The following is a 20,747-nucleotide window of genomic DNA, read 5'->3' on the forward strand; positions in this document are numbered from 1 at the left end:
ATCAGCTTTTCCTTGATATGGGCGGGCAGGCGACTTTTCAGTAGTTTCAATACGTACACGTAGGAAACTGGGTTTGCCCAATACCTGATTTTGTTTAAGTATTTTTCAAATTACTTCCTCAGTCCCCCATGTTTACTACTGGGTGGTGGTGGGTTGAAAACCTCTCGACATAGCCTCTCTTGGCCGTCTGTGGACCAATATTTGTCCAAGAAAGCTCGTTCAAATAACTCATAGGTATGACATCTCTCAGCCATAACTATTGCCCACAACGAACCGGATATTCTGTGCTTCTGTCCAGTTGTGCGGTAACACGCTTTGAAAAGCTCTGATAAACGCTATGAATTTCGTTTTCTTATCCTCTGTTGAAATATTCGGCAATTGCCTATGACGTAGCAGACCCTCGCCCTTCACTAACAAAACAGACATGCAGTGTTGTCTGCTTCCACCGTGGCATTTTTCGTATGCACATGATTGTACTCTGGATATGTTTGCGCAACTGTTATTATCATTGGCAACATCTGTTCCGTTGCCCTTAAGCCTAGCACAGTCGGTAGCAATCAATTCGTTTTCTCTTTCCCTTACTATCTCTTTAACTGTTTCGACTTCGGCTTTGTGCTCTTGTATGACTTTCTGTGCGAGGTCCGTTCCCTTATCAGGCATTTCAAGCTTCTTCTCTGTCCTTTAAATTCTTTACCTCCTTTCCGACTTTTTTATTTATGAACTTAGCACCTAAATATAAAATACTCAATTTTCATAGTTTATAATTTTTTGCAAATTCTCGAGAGAGCCTTTCGCATGTAAATGTGCACGTCATTCACGATCTTTAGCTTACCTGCCATTTCTTCTTATATCTCGTCTATAGATGACACTTTCTGATTTAGGTTGTTTATCTCCTGAGACAAATCAGTGAATAAGTTCACCTGTAATTTCTCTCCCTAAATCTGCAAGTTTACATGTTAAATCGTTAGAAAGGTCATTAAGTAGCTTTTGTCTTAAATTACCTGACCTCTGTGATACGTCATTCATAAAACCATGAAATGTTTGCTTTCGTTCATTTTTAAAATCACGAAATTTTACATCAAGTTCTTCGGTTCGTTGTGTAGAAAAATTATCAAATAAATGTTTCATTAGGTCAATGAGGCACGCCGGCCGGAGTGGCCGTGCGGTTCTAGGCGCTACAGTCTGTAGTCGAGCTACCGCTGCGGTCGCAGGTTCGAATCCTGCCTCGGGCATGGATGCGTGTGATGTCCTTAGGTTGGTTAGGTTTAATTAGTTCTAAGTTCTAGGCGACTGATGACCTCAGAAGTTAAGTCGCATAGTGCTCAGAGCCATTTGAACCATCAATGAGGCATTTATACACGTCCTGCGTTGAATAGATTGATGACGCATTACCGTCTTGTGTACTTACCGTGTCTTATTCCGCCACATTTGAAAGTGACGTGGAGAAATCGAAATTTACTGATTCCGCAAGAGCTCGTCTTCCACTGGCTTCACGCGAGAAAATGCTCGTCGGTGAGATTTGTGAAGTAGCCTCGTCTACAGCGAGCACGGTAGCGTCATGAGGTAAGACGTTCTTGTCATCAGCATAAACTAAATTTGTGTAATATCGTCAATATGATCGACGTTTTCTGTGTCATATTATTTGTCGTAGCACCACTTACGGCGAAATTTTGCATCTCTTCACTGCTTTCATTAGTCGATACAGCATTTTTAGCTGGTTCCATTCTATAAATCTTTTTTTGAAGATAAAATTATAAAATAAAATTGAATTAAAATTCAAATTAATGCTAACGCAAATCTCTATTTCTTTTAAAAAATGTTTCGGGTTTATGACTGGATAAGGTAAGGTGCTGATACAACTTTTGATCGTGGCGTTACCAAGCGCAGTCGAGTGAACAATAAGTTGGAGTTCTTTCCTACCTTATAGACGATCTCCTTAAATGTTGTCGGTACAATTCCTCCGATTAACCATTTGTAATTTATGCATGCCATGTAATGTTTGTCCTTGCTTTTCTCTTGACAATGTTATTCCAGTCATAATAAAAACGAATTAAAGCAACAGAATGTTACACAACATGTTTTACCCAATCATGAAACAAAGTAAATAAAAAAACCAATTAGTGCAATAGAATGTTACACAACATGTTTTATATCATTTAATTATTGCACCTGTCTAATCTTTCTCGCACCGTCCAGGGAACGGTGGTCAGTTCTACTGATTAATTAACAAGTTTAAGAATAATAATTACGATGGAAATTTGTTGGCACCGAACCAGAGGTGCAACATTAGTGAGTTTGCTCCGGAGCGTGTGTCTCAGCTAATTAACGCACAGTGACGCACACTCCGGTCAGGCTTATGGTTTTGTTTCACATACACGAAAAATCTGATTATTAGACGATAGTTTTTCGAGCGTTGAAGTTATTTACCTCCTCAATTTCTTTGAAGATTATGTCCGGCGGCCAGCTTGCTCCGATTAAATTACTTACTTCTTCGAAGTATTGCAGATACCGGTAACGAAGACAGATAGATCTGTTGAAATAAGGAACTAGTAAATGAAGTTTACTTTTTACTAGAGGAATTAATGTATTTCACGTTGTTAGTGAACCAAACAGAAATCTACGTCCTCTCTCTATCATGGACAGGAATAGACTGACAGTACAAGATGGATGAAAAATCTCATAGGAGCTTTTACAAACATAAGAAAATTTATGTTCTTCATCTTTTCTTGCTAGCTCCACAGGCTTCATTGCAGCGGGCATGCCGAGGTTTAATCTATGCCGTAAAGTACTTCGGTGAATTAACGGATAAAAAGAGACAGTAAAAACAAAATATATAATCGTATAGGTAAACCAGCATAATTTTCAATAGAACTGCCTCCCTACTGTAAATTGGCGTAGTCCATGATTGTGGGGTGACAGTACATAGCAGCGGTGTCCTTTCTACTTACAATCAGAACATATTACAATTTGTTTTCAGCTATAACTTATATTGTACCTTTGGCCTGACCGGGGTTTATAATACATTTATTGATTGACAAACTTATTTTAACGTATACCCTAGACGTGCCAGCTCCCTATAGTTTCATTTACATATGAAAGTTTAAATAGTGACCTCTTTGCTGACCCATCTGACTGACTATACAAAGCCTGTTGAAACTGGAAATAATTTTGCTTTAAGCATGTTTCAGATGCCATTCCTATACCTTCTGCCTCCCCTGGATTTGTTCTGGTTTTGTGTAATCATCTAGTCAAAATTTACATTGCCTCAGCAACAGCAATGTTAGAAAACAGGTTATTAACATCAAATGAGTCTAGCTTTGCAGTAGGTGGCACAGGAACATCTTCTGGTTTTTTCAGTAACGCAAGTGAATTAGATATTCCAAATTTGTTAGAAAGCTAAAATCGAATAGTTACCTCAACTGAAACAAGCCCCAACAACCACTAAAAGTCAACAGTTTGCAGAACGTGTCATTAACGTATCAAATCTAAAATTGTCTTCTAAAGATTCCAGGTGTTAAATAAGTGAATTAAATAGGCACCGAAACCCAGTATTTCCGAAAAATAGCTAGACATACTGAAAATGGACCTTTGTCACGCGATGTGTTTACGAAACATCTGGTAGCTCACGAACTAAAAATTGTAGATACAGATATGTTCAGTCGTCGTAGGAAATTTTGTAAATGTCTGGATTACAAAAAAAAAATCCTTCATTTTCCAATATCTGATTTTTGTTTCACATTATTTTTTGTGCGAAATGCTGGTTTTATTTTCGTATTCTTTAATAAGTTGTTCGATTTGGTTCAAATGGCTCTGAGCACTATGGGACTTAACTACTGAGGTCATCAGTCCCCTAGAACTTAGAACTACTTAAACCTAACTAACCTAAGGACATCACACACAGCCATGCCCGAGGCAGGATTCGAACCTGCGACCATAGCGGTCACGCGGTTCCAAACTGACGCGCTTAGAACCGCACGGCCACACCGGCCGGCGTTGTTCGATTTGTTCGATATGTGCCCTACATACGTTGTTGGTATGTAGGTTGGTCTAAATTTACTTTTGTCCTCTCTTTTCAGTGTTACCTATTTACATTATCTGTTACAGGCTCTATGTATCTCTATATACGTATAAAAGGCGGTGTCCCGACTGAATGACTCAGTCACTCTCCGACTCATCATTGCCCAGCGCAAACCACTAAGGATAGATACTTGAAATTTGCAGACAGTGTTGATCTTATAACGTAGGCGACGTTTACGAAGGGATTTTTCGGTATTTCATCCCTAAGGGGATGAAATGGGGGATGAAAGGTTGCTTGAAAAATATCGCTATTAAGGCAATTTTGAAGCTAGACCTACGAAAATTGGTATTTGGTTACTTGGTCGAAAATAAAGAAGCAAGTGTACCAGTATTTTTGAAAATTTAACCACTATGGGGGTGAAACAGTGGGAAAAAGGCTTTTTTGGAAATAAATCGTTATTGAAGAACTATTAAAATACATCTGTCAAAATTGGTATTTGACTTCTCGGTTAGAAGTGAAGAAATGTGTGTTTCGCTGTTTTTGGAAATTCATTCCTTAAGGGGGTCAAATAAGGAATGAGATTTTTTATGACACTATTTCATTACGCAAGGATTTTTGAAGCTAAATCCATAAACATCTGAATTTGGCGTCTCAGTTATAAATAAAAAAGAAGTGTTTCACTGTTTTTGGAAATTCAACTCCTGTGCGACGGAAATAGAAGATTAAAGTTCTTACGGAAATATTTCATTATGCAAGCATTTTTGAAGCTGCATGTATCAACATTGGTATTTGGCTGTTCTTTTAGAAATAAAAATACACTTTTCAGTGTTTTTGGAAGTTGAAGCACTAAGGGGAAGAAATACTGGGTGAAATGTTGTATAGAAATATGTCATTGTGAAAGCATTTTTAAAGCTAAATCTTTGAAAATTGGTATTTTGCCTGTTGGCTGGAAATGAAAAAATACTTATTTTACTGTTATTGAAAATTCAACCCTATGGTGGTGAAATATGGCAAGACTGATTCACTAACTCATCATAGCCCTGCCCAAACAGCTAAAATTTTTTTGAAGCTAAGCTTGGTGTTTCACTTCTCGGTTAGATATAGAGAAATATGTGTTAGAGGATTACAGTTTCTAAGGAAATATTACCACAGTAACGAAAAAGACATGATTTTTTAAAAAATCTTAACTCCAGACGTAGACCAAAATCGCTTTTTGGCCAGAAGTATATTCGTAAAAGACTATGTTTCTGTCACCTTCATTTGAGTGAAAAGTTTAAGTGTTGCAATTTGCGAACAATATAAAAATTCAATTAAAGGAGAAAAAAAACAAAAAAAAAAAAAAAGTGCGGACCATACAGTCTACACGAGCGGAGCAGCGAGCGATGAGCTAGTCGTTCATATAATTTGAGCACATTTCCTTGCGTTGTACATTGTACCAATTGAAAGAAAAAGTAACTGAAAGAAGCTACGGGCTGATAGTACATATGCTGAAGCATCAGGGAGTCGCCATTTTGGTAATGAAATGAAGTGTGGGGGTAAAAATTGTAGACGGAGATAAATGTCTGGCTACACTAAGCAGGTTCAAATGAGTGTAGATTGCAGCAGTTACACAATGATGAAGCTCCTTGCACATGATAGGCTACCGTGGAAAGCTGCATCAAACCGGTCTTCAGACTATGGAAGACCATAAAATGAACGTGTGCAGTATAACTAATATTATAGGTATGTCAACTGAATGAGTGCACTGCGATCATCGTGAAGAACTGTACATGATTAAGGTGGGTGTCTGTTAGGTATCGCTATACATCTACATCTACATCTATACTCCGCGAGCCACCTTACGGTGTGTGGCGGAGGGTACTTATTGTACCACTATCTGATCCCCCCTTCCCTGTTCCATTCACGAATTGTGCGTGGGAAGAACGACTGCTTGTAAGTCTCCGTATTTGCTCTAATTTCTCGGATCTTTTCGTTGTGATCATTACGCGAGATATATGTGGGCGGTAGTAATATGTTGCCCATCTCTTCCCGGAATGTGCTCTCTCGTAATTTCGATAATAAACCTCTCCGTATTGCGTAACGCCTTTCTTGAAGTGTCCGCCACTGGAGCTTGTTCAGCATCTCCGTAACGCTCTCGCGCTGACTAAATGTCCCCATGACGAATCGCGCTGCTTTTCGCTGGATCATGTCTATCTCTTCTATTAATCCAACCTGGTAAGGGTCCCATACTGATGAGCAATACTCAAGAATCGGACGAACAAGCGTTTTGTAAGCTACTTCTTTCGTCGATGAGTCACATTTTCTTAGAATTCTTCCTATGAATCTCAACCTGGCGCCTGCTTTTCCCACTATTTGTTTTATGTGATCATTCCACTTCAGATCGCTCCGGATAGTAACTCCTAAGTATTTTACGGTCGTTACCGCTTCCAATGATTTACCACCTATGGCATAATCGTACTGGAATGGATTTCTGCCCCTATGTATGCGCATTATATTACATTTATCTACGTTTAGGGAAAGCTGCCAGCTGTCGCACCATGCATTAATCCTCTGCAGGTCTTCCTGGAGTACGTACGAGTCTTCTGATGTTGCTACTTTCTTGTAGACAACCGTGTCATCTGCAAATAGCCTCACGGAGCTACCGATGTTGTCAACTAAGTCATTTATGTATATTGTAAACAATAAAGGTCCTATCACGCTTCCTTGCGGTACTCCCGAAATTACCTCTACATCTGCAGATTTTGAACCGTTAAGAATGACATGTTGAGTTCTTTCTTCTAGGAAATTCTGAATCCAATCACAAACCTGGTCCGATATTCCGTAAGCTCGTATTTTTTTCATTAAACGTAAGTGCGGAACCGTATCAAATGCCTTCCTGAAGTCCAGGAATACGGCATCAATCTGCTCGCCAGTGTCTACGGCACTGTGAATTTCTTGGGCAAATAGGGCGAGCTGAGTTTCACATGATCTCTGTTTGCGGAATCCATGTTGGTTATGATGAAGGAGATTTGTATTATCTAAGAACGTCATAATACGAGAACACAAAACATGTTCCATTATTCTACAACAGATTGACGTAAGCGAAATAGGCCTATAATTATTCGCATCTGATTTATGACCCTTCTTGAAAATGGGAACGACCTGCGCTTTCTTCCAGTACCATAACGATAGCTATTACAGGATACCAATCAAAATTTACTGTTTCCGAATCTTCTCGAAAAACTAAGGGGATATGTACTTTTACTCTTGAAGTTTGGTTTTTATTACTGCCAATATCTTTTCGGAGAAACAGATTTTAGATTGCAACTGATTAGTCTTGACTTTACGTTTTTAGATGTGATTCTTGGCAACGTATGGTGAATACAAATATGTTGCTGAAGAATTTTTCCTTTCTGAACTGTATCATGTTATGTTACCTCTTTGAAATCAGTCTAGATGAATAATACGCCTTTCTCTCTTTCCAGCACATACTCTATCCGTGGGGATACACTAGCGAATTGCCTGGCGACTGGAAAACCCTGGTAAAGTCTCTTTTTGTACTCAACGCTCTCATTGAATCCTGTTTGTAATAGTATAGCTCAATGGCACAAATCTCCTCAACTTCTAACTGAAAGCCGCTATCTGCCATCACAGGACGCCTTGGCAAGCAAAGCAAATGAAGCCCAGATTGCTGCTGGAGGTCCTAAGTACGGGGTCGGCAGCTCTACAAACGTCTTGTGTAAGTAATGATCTAGTTTTTAGTAGATCTCATTAAACAGAAGTTACGAGTGAGGGAATGTTCTATTTCACTTTTCATTTAGCTGTTTGTAGTACCAAAATTTAGCCATCGGGTTCGTGTTAATCATTTTCCTCCCTGTCCCACTTATTTTTAGCTTTCGACTCTGAATCTTCGGAAGTACACTCATATGATTGAGAGACTCATTTTCTTGACTGTAAAATATAAAAACGGCATAAGTCTCTATTTTGCATGGCTATATAATTATACTCATTTCATGACTACTTTCAGTTTTTCTTCCTGCGTGTATCGAGCGTTGGTAAGGAATTCGCGGAAACATTATGACCAAACTTCATAGAAGAAATAAGCAGTGTATTTAAGTTTTCGTGGTTTACTACACATACTGTACTACTATTAACACTACTAGATAATTGCCGATGAGCATAACGTCCACATTCTGAACAATTACATCGAATGGTTTGGTCGCTCAAATCACCAGACATGAATCGCATCGAACATTTATGCGACATAATCGAGAAGTCAGTTCATGCACAAAATCCTGCACTGGCAATGCTTCCGTAGTTATCGACAGATATAGAGGAAGCCTGGCTCAGTATTTCAGTAAGGGACTTCCAACGACTTTTTGAGTCTACGCCACGTCGACACGCTGCATTGCGCCGGGCAACAAGAGGTCCGATACGATATTACGAAGCATCCCATGACTTCTGGGCTGCAGAACGCACGATGTTGCACAATGATGCAACAAAATTTCATCAGGTATGTTAGTATACACACTAAGGTGACAAAAGTCATGGGATGTCTTCTAATATCGTTTCGGACCTCCTCCTAACGGGAGTAGTGCAGCAACTCGACGTGGAATGGACTCAACAACTGGCTGGAAGTCCCATACAGGAATACTGAGCCACGCTGCCTCTATATCCGTATATAACTGCGAACGTGTAGGACTTTGTGACGCAGAATGAACTCTCAGTTACACCCCGTAAATATTCGATGTGATTCATATCGAGCGGTCTAGGTGGCCAAACCAGTCACTCGAATTGTCCAGAATGTTCTTCAAACCAGTTGTGAACAGTTGTGGCCCAGTGACATCCACAGTCATCCATAAAAATTCCATCTTTGTTTGGCAATATGAAGTCCACTAATGGCTGTGAGTGTCTCCAGCTGTTGCTGCTTCTGGATCAAAGGGTCCCGGGTTCGATTCCCGGCCGGGTTGGGGATTTTCTCTGCCGGTGGACTGAGTGTTTGTGTTGTCGTTTCCTGTGAGACCAGTATTAGATTCCGATGCACCACTGCAGGTTTACTGTATCCCTTGGACCTTCAAATTGACGATGAAACACAGAAATTGCATCGGGATTGAATACAAAAGGCACAATGCCGACTTAAGTACAAGGGGGGTGACTCTTCTTAGAGTCTGTGCTTTGAGCCTTTCCTGTGAGACCAGTATTAGATCATGATCATCATCATCATCATTCGAGAGAGCGACTAGATCGGACTGTGTAAAAAAATGGACTGAAAAAATTGAGAGTTTGTATGGGCGCTGATGACCGCGCAGTTGAGCGCCCCACAAACGAAACATAATCATCATCGTCGTCTCCAAATGGCCGAACATAACCATTTCTAGTCGATGATCAGTTTAATTGGACCAGCGGACCCAGTCCATTCCGTGTGAAAACAGAATTATGGACCCACCACTAGTTTGCAGAGTGCCTTGTTGGCAACTTGGGTCCATGGCTTCGTGGGATCTGCGCCTCACCAGAAATCTACCATCAGCTCTTACCAACTGAAATCGGGACTCATCAGACCAATCTATGGTTTACCACTCGTCTAGGATTCAACCAATACGGTCGCTGACCCAGCAAAGACGCTGTGGGCGATGTTGTGCTGTTAGCAGAGGGACTCGCGTTGGTCGTCTGCCGCCGCAGTCCATTAACGTCAAATTTCGCCGCACGTCTCTCATTGATTTACGCGGTTATTTAACGCAGTGTTGCTTGTCTGTGAGCAGTGAAAACTCTACACAAACACCGCTGCTCTCGGTCGTTTAGCTAAGGCCGACGGCCACTGCGTTGTCAGTGTGAGAGGTAATGCTAGAAATTTAGCATTCTCGGGGCTCTCGCGAAACTGTGGATCTTCAAATATTGAACTGTCTAAGGATTTCAGGAATGGAATGTTCCTTGCGTCTAGCTCCAACTACTGTTCTGCCTTCAGTATATTAATTCCCGGTGTACAGCCGTAATCACGGCAAAACCTTTTCACATGAATCGCCTGAATAACAAATGACAGCGCCAATGTACTGCTCTTTTATACCTTATCTTCGCTATACTACTGCAAACTGTATATGCGCATATCTCTATCCTATGACTTTGTCACCTCAGTGTAGTGCTACTGGAGCAAAGCAACTTTAACTAAACACGTCAAAAAAAGTTTTGCATCAGCTAGGTTCCGAGAGTTCCAGAACCTTTACAGAAAATTGGAATAGACATCAACAGAAACATCATTTCAGCCCTTTTTATTGCTCATGAAAACTGCACATTGTCTCTTGTGCCACAGCGAGACCTTCAGAGACCTCTAAGCAAACAGTCTATAAAACCATCGAGAACATTGAATTCTCAACGTCTGCTGCAGACAAGAAGAAGAACGCTGTGAAGAACATTGCTTCAACTGCACTTCTCGACGGACCTGCTGTTTTCTGTGGCTGTAGACTTAACTTCAGCATTGATTTGAACGATTCTTTTTCCGGATTGACGGCCTGTGTGGCCGAGAGGTTCTAGGCGCTACAGTCTGGAACCGCGCGACCGCTACGGTCGCAGTTCGAATCCTGCCTCGGGCATGGATGTGTGTGATGTCCTTAGGTTAGCTAGGTTTAAGTAGTTCTAAATTCTAGGGGACTGATGACCTCAGAAGTTAAGTCCCATAGTGCTCAGAGCCATTTGAACCATTTTTTGAAGGTCCGGATTGCTGTACAACCAGGTAGCTCTAATACCCAGTAATACGTCCTCTTGCCTTGATGCATGCCTGTATTCGTCGTGGCATACTATCCACAAGTTCATCAAGGCACTCTTGGTCCAGATTGTCCCATTCCTCAATGGTGAATCGGCGTAGATCCCTCAGAGTGGTTGTTGGGTCACGTCATACATAAACAGCCCTTTTCAATCTATCCCAGGCATGTTCGACAGGTTCATGTCTGGAGAACATGCCGGTCACTCTAGTCTAGTGATGTCGTCATCCTGAAGGATGTCATTCACAAGATGTGCACGATGGGGGAGCGAATTGTCATCTATGAAGAATGCCTCGCCAATATGCTGCCGATGTGGTTGCACCATTGGTCACAGAATGGCATTCACGTATCGTACAATCGTTACGGCGCCTTCCATGACCACCAGCGGCGTATGTCGGCCCCACATAGTGCCACCCCAAAACATCAGGGAACCTCCACCTTGCTTCACTCGCTGGACAATGTGTCTAAGGCGTTCAGCCTGATCGGGTTACCTCCAAACACATCTCCGACAATTGTCTGGTTGAAAGGATATGCGACACTCATCGGTGAAGAAAACATGATGCCAATCCTGAACGGCCCATTCGGCATGTAGTTGGGTCCATCTGTACCGCGCTGCATGGTGTCGTTGTTGCAAAGATGGACCTCGCCATGGACGTTGAGAGCGGTGTTGCGCATCATGCACCCCATTTCGCACAGGTCGAGTCGTAACACGACATCCTGTGGCTGCACGAAAAGCGTTATTCGACATGGTGGCGTTTCTGTCAGGGGTCCTCCGAGCCATAATCCATAGGTAGCGGTCATCCACTGCAGTTGTAGTCCTTGGGCGGCCTGAGCGAGGCATGTCATCGACAGTTCCAGTCTCTCTTTATCTCTTCTATATCCGAACAACATCGCTTTGGTTCACTCTGAGACGCCTGGACACTTCGCTTGTTGAGAACCCTTCCTGGCACAAAGTAACAATGCGGACGCGATCGAAACGCGGTATTGACCGTCAAGGTATGGTTGAACTACAGACGACACAAGCCGTGTACCTCCTTCCTAGTGGAATGACTGGAGCGGATTGGCTGTCGGACCCCATGCGTTTTATAACCGCTGCCCATGCATGGTTGTTTACATGTTTGGGTGGGTTTAATGACATCTCTGAACAGTCAAAGGGACTGTGTCTGGGGTACAATATTCACAGTCGACGTCTCTCTTCAGGAGTTTTGGGAACCGTGTGATGCAAAACTTTTTTTAATGTGTGTAGCATTGTATCTTCGTTCCTGACCCCATAGTTCCTCAACACAGCGTAAATAAAATTCGTTTTATGGCTATGTGTCAGGAACAGAGAAGAAAGGAGCTGATGTTCTTTTTTTTCTTCTTCCAGTCCTTATTCCGGGACCGGAATAGTAACAGGTGGCCGTATGCCCTACCTCCAGGTAGGCCACTGGCCGTCCTAACCATATCAGCTTTACCGCCAGCAGAAAATAATGTGTACCCCGATTGCCTGCTTCTAGCGTTATCCACGTGAAAGTGTCAGACGTTTTCGAAATATTTGCAAATCATGTAATTGAGGTGAGACGGGGGTACCAGCCCGATATTCACCTAGTCCTAAAAACCACATCCAGGGTGGCAGGCATACCATCTATCGTCTTAAATGCGCCGAGAGGGAGTCAGAACAACACTGACGGTGATTAATGTGCTGTCATGAGATGGAGAGATGAGTCTGAGCAGCTGCAGCGAGTACATCGCTGATGTTTCAAGCTCGAGTGTTGAGACTGAAAGAGAGTTGAGAAGGCGTGCTCGTGTCGCTAGCGATGTCGTAATTGCACAGTTATCGTAAGTGTCACTCTTACAACACTAGCTAAATTTGTCGTTTTTCCGCGCTTGCAACTCGGGCGATGGAAGACGAGCTGGACGAGAGAAAATCGGCTCACTGAAAAGGCCGTCAGTAGTGGTTCACAGCGAGCTTGCTGATTGATCCCATAAGAGAGAAGATGATTGTATGCTTCTGTCTCCTCTGTACATCCAGTGCAGAGACACAGAGTGGACAGAATTCTGTGACGAGATGGTCGAGCGCTGCGGGCTCGAATTAGGTGTCGAGTCCATTGACTCGAACGCCAAAATCCAGTTACAGGCAACGGGTGTGTCTGACTCCATGTCAAGGACTCTCTCCCCCGAGACCTGGACTGTGAACCCCAGTGCTTCAACTGGCGAGGGGAGGACCAAGTGGTTAAGTAATGCTGCAACACCGCGAGGCACGTGAAGTTCGCAGGTGAACATGACGGCTGCACCTGCAGAAGAGACAAAGAAGAAACTCCGATGTGTACCTGCTGTGTTTGGTCCCATGTTGCCAACTGGTCAGGTTGCCAGGTTGCCAGGCCACAGCTAGATGTCAGGATGATGGCCAAAGCCGCAAAGTGGCAATGGCGAAGGGGAGATGAAGCCAGCTAGCTGATTCAAACCTGGAGAGGAAAACCAGCTGCAGTTCCACTGCCCACGAAGGGCTAAACCAAGTGGAAGCAGGGACTGGCCGCAAGTGGAAAGTCGGAAAACACAGCCTGCGCCAGAAAAGACGCAAATGAGGAACGATGACACGTACACCACAGAATGTGTTGCCACTGATTAGGCAACTGTGGCCTTATAAGCCTTCCAGGCGGCAGAGAGGGGGGCTGAATTCAGAGCCATGCCCCTCCACCTCTGCCTCCTTCACAGAGCATAAGGAGGGGCAGGTCATCACTGACCATGAGACACCCGCCATCATCTTCACCACTGAACAAACTGGACCAAAGAAGAAGACTCCGGACGCCACAGTCGCCCTACCTTGGGTTGCTAAGACAACGTCCAAAACCCAGCCGAGGCAGTGTGGTGAGATGGACGAGATTTGAGACAGCATACTTTCGCATATGGGATAGTCATTTGATGTGTCGTGTCACAGGGTGTCTAAGCTACGCCATCAGGTCTCCCCCAACACTCGGCCACCTGCTTAGAAGATAGGTGGGCACACATTGTGAAACAGCACATGTAGGCGACATGGAAGGAGAAGCTTCAACCAACCTCAGTTTCCTGTTGTGTCCAGTCACTGTTGTGGCAGGGAGGTCATCACAGAAGTGTATGACACATCTGCATCGATTGAGACTGACATCTTCATGAAAACATGAGAAATGACACTGGCATCTAGCGGCTGCATGGTACCCGTTACTAACATTATCCTACCCTTGCATAATCTATCACAAATGGTGAATAGGTACGCGAACATCCCTTACTACCTGTGCTGATTGTCGCAGAGGCTTCTTTTCCCACGACACTCATGCTGGAACCTTTCGCCCCTCTGCCCTTAACCCGTCATTTACTCAAATGTTTCTGTCTACTATCTCCCAAAGTCCCCGAATTATTGGGTAAATTTACTCAGACACATACCTTGGTACTCCTTGATTGAAATATTAACTCTTTGCAGAGATGGCAGCAGAACGTTTTGTGATAGTCAACATGCTAGTGCTGGCATGGAGGGGTGCACTCTTGAAAAAAACAAACGTGCTTTAAGTACAGAATCAGTAACAGCAGAATGACTCGGTCAGGAGACCTCACTGACTTCGAATGTGGGCTCAGCATTAGATGTCACTTGAGTAAAAAACTCATCGGAGACCTTCCAACCCTTCCAAAGCTTCCTGACCGTTGGCGATGTGATTGTGAAGTGGAAACGCGTAAGAACGTACACAGATAAACCAAGACCAGATAACTCTCATATATTAATTGATAGGACCATCAAGCACAGCGAAGGGTGGTTGTAAAAAAAAACGTACGAAATCAGCCTAAGGTATCACTCGCCAGTTCCAAAGTACTACCAAGAGTCCTGTTAGCAGAGTTTAAAAGCCACACATCTCTGCAGTCAGCACTAAGCGACGCTTCAGGAGGCCTAGTGAGGGATGGCACTGGATCAGTGGATGATTGGAAACGAGCGCTTTGGAGTGATGTATTACGCTATTCCATCTAGCAATCCGATGGAAGAGCTTGGGTTTGGCGAATGTCTGGAGAACGGTACCTTCCATCATTTGTGTTACCAACAGTTACGTAAAGACGAGACGGTGTTACAGTGTGAGGGTTATTACTGGTGGTAAGGATGCGATCCCCTCGTTGAGTTTAAGAAAGGACATGAATATATTTTACAGCATTGTGAACAGTAGAGGAACACTTCGGAGACGATCATAGTTTGCAGCAGTATGACGTTACACCCTGTCATAAAGCATCATCTGTGAGGCAATGGTTTGCGCACAGCAACATTCCTGAAATAGTCTGCCCTGCGCATAGTCCCAACCTGCACGTAATGAATCACCTGTGGGATGATTTAGAATGTCGACTTCGCTCTAGACCTCAGCGTCTAACATCAATACCTTTTCTCGTTTCGGCTCTTGAAAAACAATAAGCTACCATTCCTCCACAGACATTCAGAAACCTCATTGAAAGTGTCCCCAGCAGAGTAAAAGTCGTGATAAAGACGAAGTCTGAAGTCACCCCACATTGAAGTTCAATAATACTATCTGGATACTTTTTGCCGGATAGTGTATTTGGAGAACATCAACCGGCCAATTACACGTCTATTGGCAAACCAAATGTAAATTAATCTTCTAGTGAACATTCTTCATCATGTTCGACGTGCTGTGTTCTATTACTTCAAAATTCATCCAGCAGTCGCATGTCTGAGAAGAGATTTAACTAGATCGTATTTTGATTGTTACTAGATGATGTGGTACAGTATCGAACGCATGACGCCTTTCGGAATTATATGAACACGAAATCTCCATTCTCAACTGAATCTACCGTTTGTAAGATACCATGTTTGAATAAAGCAAACTGTGTTTCATACGATTACTTTCTCCTGAATCCATGCTGACTTTTGACAAAATCTGCTTTTACTTGACTGGTGGTATTTGACCTCAGAATATACTCTAGGACCCTTCGACACATTCAGCGTGTGTGGTATGTAATTTCGTGGTTCCGGTCCTTTAGCGTTTTGTGAACAGAGTACCCTACTCTCTTTTCAAGTCAAGTGGGGCTACCCGATAAATATGAACTCGACAAATATGAGCTCTTAAAGGGAATAATCCCTAGCGTATTCATCGCAAAATCTATTATGAACTCCGTTAAGGCGTACAGCCTTGATTGCTTTAAGTAGTTGTAATTGTTTCCGATATCTTCAATGCTTGTTTCGAAATCTCTCATTTGCGAATAGGTGCTGCGGTCAATCACTGGTGTGGTAGCATCCCAACTCGCCAATAAATTTTTAAATTCAAAATTTAATCTTTGTGTTTCTGCTTTTTGTCTGTTGCCTTCAATTTGAACGCCAAACAAAAAGAAGGATAAGATCCATTCACTGACTTTACATAAGATCAGAAGTTTCTAGAATTTCCCAATTAATCTTTCGCCTTATATGACTGTGGAAATTATTGTAGGTTTCGTACAAACACGAACTGTCAAAGTCTCTTGGATCAGTTTTCCTGCATTCTCCTTTTGTACAAAGTGTGCAGTAGTTTGTAGGCTCTGAACTAAACGTTCTCAATTGGTCGTTGAAGTACGTTATTACTGACTTTCACTTCTTACAAACAGAAATACATTTACAGCTTTCTATACGACGTTTCTGGCTTCATAGTTCTTGAAATAACACCATATTCACAACTGCTCCCTCCTTTGTGACCCTCTTGAAAAGACTGTACCTGTTTTGCAGTCAGGAGGTCTAAAATATTTCTTTCTCTTTCGAACTGTCGAACAAGTCACTCGAGGCAGTTGTCTGAAGTTTCTAGTATGTAAGCCTAAAAAGTTCTAGAAAATTCACATGTCTTCCATCCTTTCTGTTCGTCGAAATTTCGACTTGACTGTCGCGGAGACTGTTACTAATCAGCCTAGCGATCCCAGAATTTAGGTATTACTCATATCTGCTCAAACGGAATCTCGTTGCCCTTTGGCTATTGACACCTCATAATGTCAGATCTGACTGAAAATTCTCGAGGAGCTGTGGAAATCTCACCTTAGGTAACACCCTTAAAATATAGTGGGTGTCTCATCCTCATAATTTCTTTTTCCACGTAATAAATTACATACTTACCAAGTGCATGTGAGGTTCCTCTAGCTTTTACATAGTTACACTTAGTTTTATATGTCATCCCCTATCGTACGCTTCTCCCAACACTGGCGGTGTTGTGATGATTTTACCTCTGCAATTTATTGTTGTATAACACAGTCGTCCCATCTTCGCCGCGAACACTTCTCATTGACGCACTTCTCTGTACAAGTTTCGTGCTCTGACCGTCTTCGAAGGACTGCATATGCTCAAAATACAACACTTCTTTTATATATGTGAAGCCATGAGCACTGCATCTCCTCGTATGCAGTATATTTCCTCCATTGTTTAGTTCAGAGGGTAATATGACTGGAAAAAAATTCTTAAGCCTTTCCAGAGTTATGTTTAGTTTTATGTGTCACCCCCTTCGAACCCACATCACAATCTCGAGGTCCATTAGGGGTGTGGCTGCGTCACACAAATTCTTTGGTTGAAATATCTCTAGGAGTTTCTTATCACTCGTTCACTTCACCCCTTCACTCTCACGTTCCGACCCCTAAGTGTGCTACAGCTGTTTCGGCCGGCTAATATTTTAATCCTGGTAGTAGCTAATACTATAATAAAATCACGTGTACCCAGTTTGGCAAAATATTTCCAAGGGTTCCAGAGTACTGTTGGAACTGACATACATATGTTACCAACATTATACTGCACCTTCTGCAGAAGCAGAAATCAGATATTTGTATCCAAGAGGAGCTCCAAAACTATACAGGATTATTCTTAAGTACCTCCAGGCTTTCAGAAAACGACTGTGCGAAAGTTACAAGACATATAGGAAACAGAGAGACATCAGTGGATAGAGCACCTCTCCAAGTTTCTAACTCACATGAAAGGTGCTCAGTATTTGCACAGTTTGTGACGTGACAAACGTCGATACGAGCGTGTTATTCATTCAATTCACTGATATGAACTGCCTGGGAAAGCGCATCAGCAGTCCGCTTTGCAAATCTGTTCATTGGTTTGTCTGTCTGCAGGTGTGAACTAATTCAATGCGACGATACGGAGAAGATGATACGCTGGTGTGCACAACGTAAGAGAGAAAGTAACTTTCGCTTGTTGTGTCACTGACAAGTGACACAGCTCGATGAAACTTGGACAATATTTAGAAAGAACTTCTACAGTTTAGAACTGAGTGTGACTGAAATATGCAAAGAGGAACAGCAATGACACTTTTGTTCGAAGACAATGAGTATACTAAAGTCACTGTGATTCTGGTTATTACAAAAGGCAGGACATGGTTCTTAATTGGGTGTGTAACTACCATGGTCGGCAGTGCATGCTTTGCAACGTGCTCCCAACCTGTCCACAAGGATGGTAACGAGTTCTTGTGGTAGGGCATTCAACTCCTCCACCAGCCCGATTGAGAACTGCTGTGCGGTCAATACGTCTCCCAACAACATCCCACACGTGTCCTATGGGATTTAGGAACGGCGAATGGGCAGGCCGGTCCATACATCGAATGTCCCCTCGTTCCAAGATCTGGTCCACCTGCGCTGTTAAATGCCATCGCGCATTGCCATCCATAAAAGTGAAGTCAGGGTCGAATGCAACCCTCGAAAGATGTACATATGGAAGGTGTAAGGCGTCGCAATAACGCTGACCGGTGAGTACACCTTGTTCAAATATTGGAAGATCAGTATGTGCTGCAACATTATGCCTTCCCACGCTGTAACACCTGTAACACTAAAACCACTATGTTCGACAATATTCCTGGGTGCATTGCGTTTTCCCATCTCCCACATCCCAATTCACTGCTGTCAGTGAATCTGTCCTCATGCGACAAAAGCGCGCGACCCACATTCCTTTGGTCTAGTCCCTATGTTCTTGGCACCATCACAAAATTTACCTCCGACGTGCGGGTGTCAACGCAAGACAACGTACTGGTCGATGGGCAGTCGCCGTGCCACTGTGGACGTGATTTCCTGCATTTCAGTTAAATATGGTTGCAACTGTACCAGCTGTTTGACGTGTCTCCCTTCTCGTGTGCTGCACATTGTAGCAGTCATCTGCTGCTGTAGTTGACCTCCTCTCCAACGGGCAGCAGTGTTGGTTGTTCAGAATGCTCCCCATGCATACATGACAATGCTGTGGCTAATACAAAACTCCTGGCCTACGTTCGATATTCTTCGTCCTTCTTCCAGTTTCCCGATGGTTCTTCCTTTTGGGAAGTCATCCAAATATCGTCTCCAGGCCATGTTTTAATGAAGAACACCACCACAGTTGACCATAGCTTTTCGCTGTCTTTTCCCATTTCTTCAGCTGCCTCTTGTTATGGCGCCAGCACCATTTGGCATTACAGTCACGCTGATCTCACGTCACGTGACGTCCAGATTTGGTTAAAATGGTTAAAATGACTCTAAGCACTATGGGTCTTATCATCTGAGGTCATCAGTCCCCTAGACTTAGAACTACTTAAACCTAACTAACCTAAGGACATCACACACATCCATGCCCGAGGCAGGATTCGGACCTGCGACCGTAGCAGAAACGCGGTTCCGGACTGAAGCGTCTAGAACCGCTCGGCCACAGCAGCCGGCTCCAGCTTTCTGTACACGACTGGGAGACCTCTGCCAGATTGTTCCCGCACTTTTATTCATTTCCCTAATGTTATTAACTATGTCATATTAAGTCGTCTATCTCGTCCGTAAGGTTTGTAGAGTGGCTATGTCTACCTATCAAATACGTCTGCTCCTCGTGCAACTAATCGCCAGTGTTTATTACGGATAGAATCTTGAAGCTATGCTATGTCCATTTTTCTGTATGTCTTGTAATTTTCGTGCTGACTCTACACAGGTACTTGTGAAAAACCTTGTGTATTATAGAATTCTGAAAAGAAAACAGAATAAAAATACATGAAGAATCAATTTTCAACTGACACTTACTTTGACTTTAATCATTCATATTTTCCTAAAAATTATAAAAAAAATTTGTACGCGCAACAAATTTCTTCCAGACAGTTGCAAGAAAACGTTCGACAAAATTAAATTTATTATATCTATTATTCGCTTATCAGATGCATGAGTCACCAGGTCGCGATACTCTGTTATATGCAGTAAGAAAAATTTCTTCATTGGGTTTGTAAATGCAGATTGTTCCATATTTCATAACTCCGAACCTCGTGCTCTTTCTACAGACGCTGCGGCCGGCGGCAGTGATGACTGGATCAAGAGCGTTGGCGGAGTAGCCCTCTCCTACACCATCGAATTTCCCGGTGGAGGTAGCATGGGTTTCTTCCCTCCAGCATCAGACATCCTGAAAATAGTGACGCCATTCTTCGAAGCCGTGCGCGTCTATGGGAAATATGTTGCTGATAACTATGGATAAAACTAAATACCAGTAACTGATCATTTGCACATGATACACGTATTGCTGGAATAAACAGAGAATACTTTATAAGTTTTCTGCTTATTAGTGCACAGATGAATAATAAACCTATTTTAAACTTCATTCACACTCTTGAAATGTAATATACTTTTCCAGCAATGCTTCATAAGTAACAGGATTAGAAATACTCGTTTCTAAGAAAAAATGCGACGTTCGAGTATTAACGTAAACTGTGTTTACTTTAATGTTTTCATTGAGTGAACAGGTTATGTTTACATACATTATGAAATAGAATCGATTATTAAGATCCAGTTCTCATGGAGTGTAGTATTGTACAAATTATGAGAGTACTTTCCTCATTTTCTTAAAATAAAAATTAAAAAAAAAGATATTAGATCCTCCAACGGCATCAGCCTCGGTAACTGTGCGGTCAGAATGGCGGATTGCTGACTGAAGAGGCCCGCCATCGATTGCTGGCCAGGTCGGTGATTTTCACCACTCAGGGAGTTGGGTGTTACGTCGTCCTGAAGTTCGTATAATCATAAATGACATTCCTCTACTGAGATGGCTGTATGGGCAC

The 20,747-nt window shown here is 42.7% G+C and overlaps 1 protein-coding gene across 1 annotated transcript in view; it reads left to right on the top strand.

Annotated features, from left to right (window-relative positions):
* LOC126188703 (carboxypeptidase B-like) overlaps positions 1 to 20,167 on the top strand; it is a 185,566-nt gene extending 165,399 nt beyond the window's left edge. Inside the window, exons 7-9 of the mRNA XM_049930310.1 lie at positions 7,483 to 7,539; positions 7,652 to 7,736; positions 19,977 to 20,167. Of these exons, the coding sequence (XP_049786267.1) occupies positions 7,483 to 7,539; positions 7,652 to 7,736; positions 19,977 to 20,167 (333 nt within the window). The remainder of the gene's footprint in view (positions 1 to 7,482; positions 7,540 to 7,651; positions 7,737 to 19,976) is intronic.
* The last annotated feature ends 580 nt before the right edge of the window (positions 20,168 to 20,747 follow it).

This window comes from Schistocerca cancellata, chromosome 5, assembly GCF_023864275.1.
Source record: "Schistocerca cancellata isolate TAMUIC-IGC-003103 chromosome 5, iqSchCanc2.1, whole genome shotgun sequence".
Lineage (NCBI taxonomy): Eukaryota > Metazoa > Arthropoda > Insecta > Orthoptera > Acrididae > Schistocerca > Schistocerca cancellata.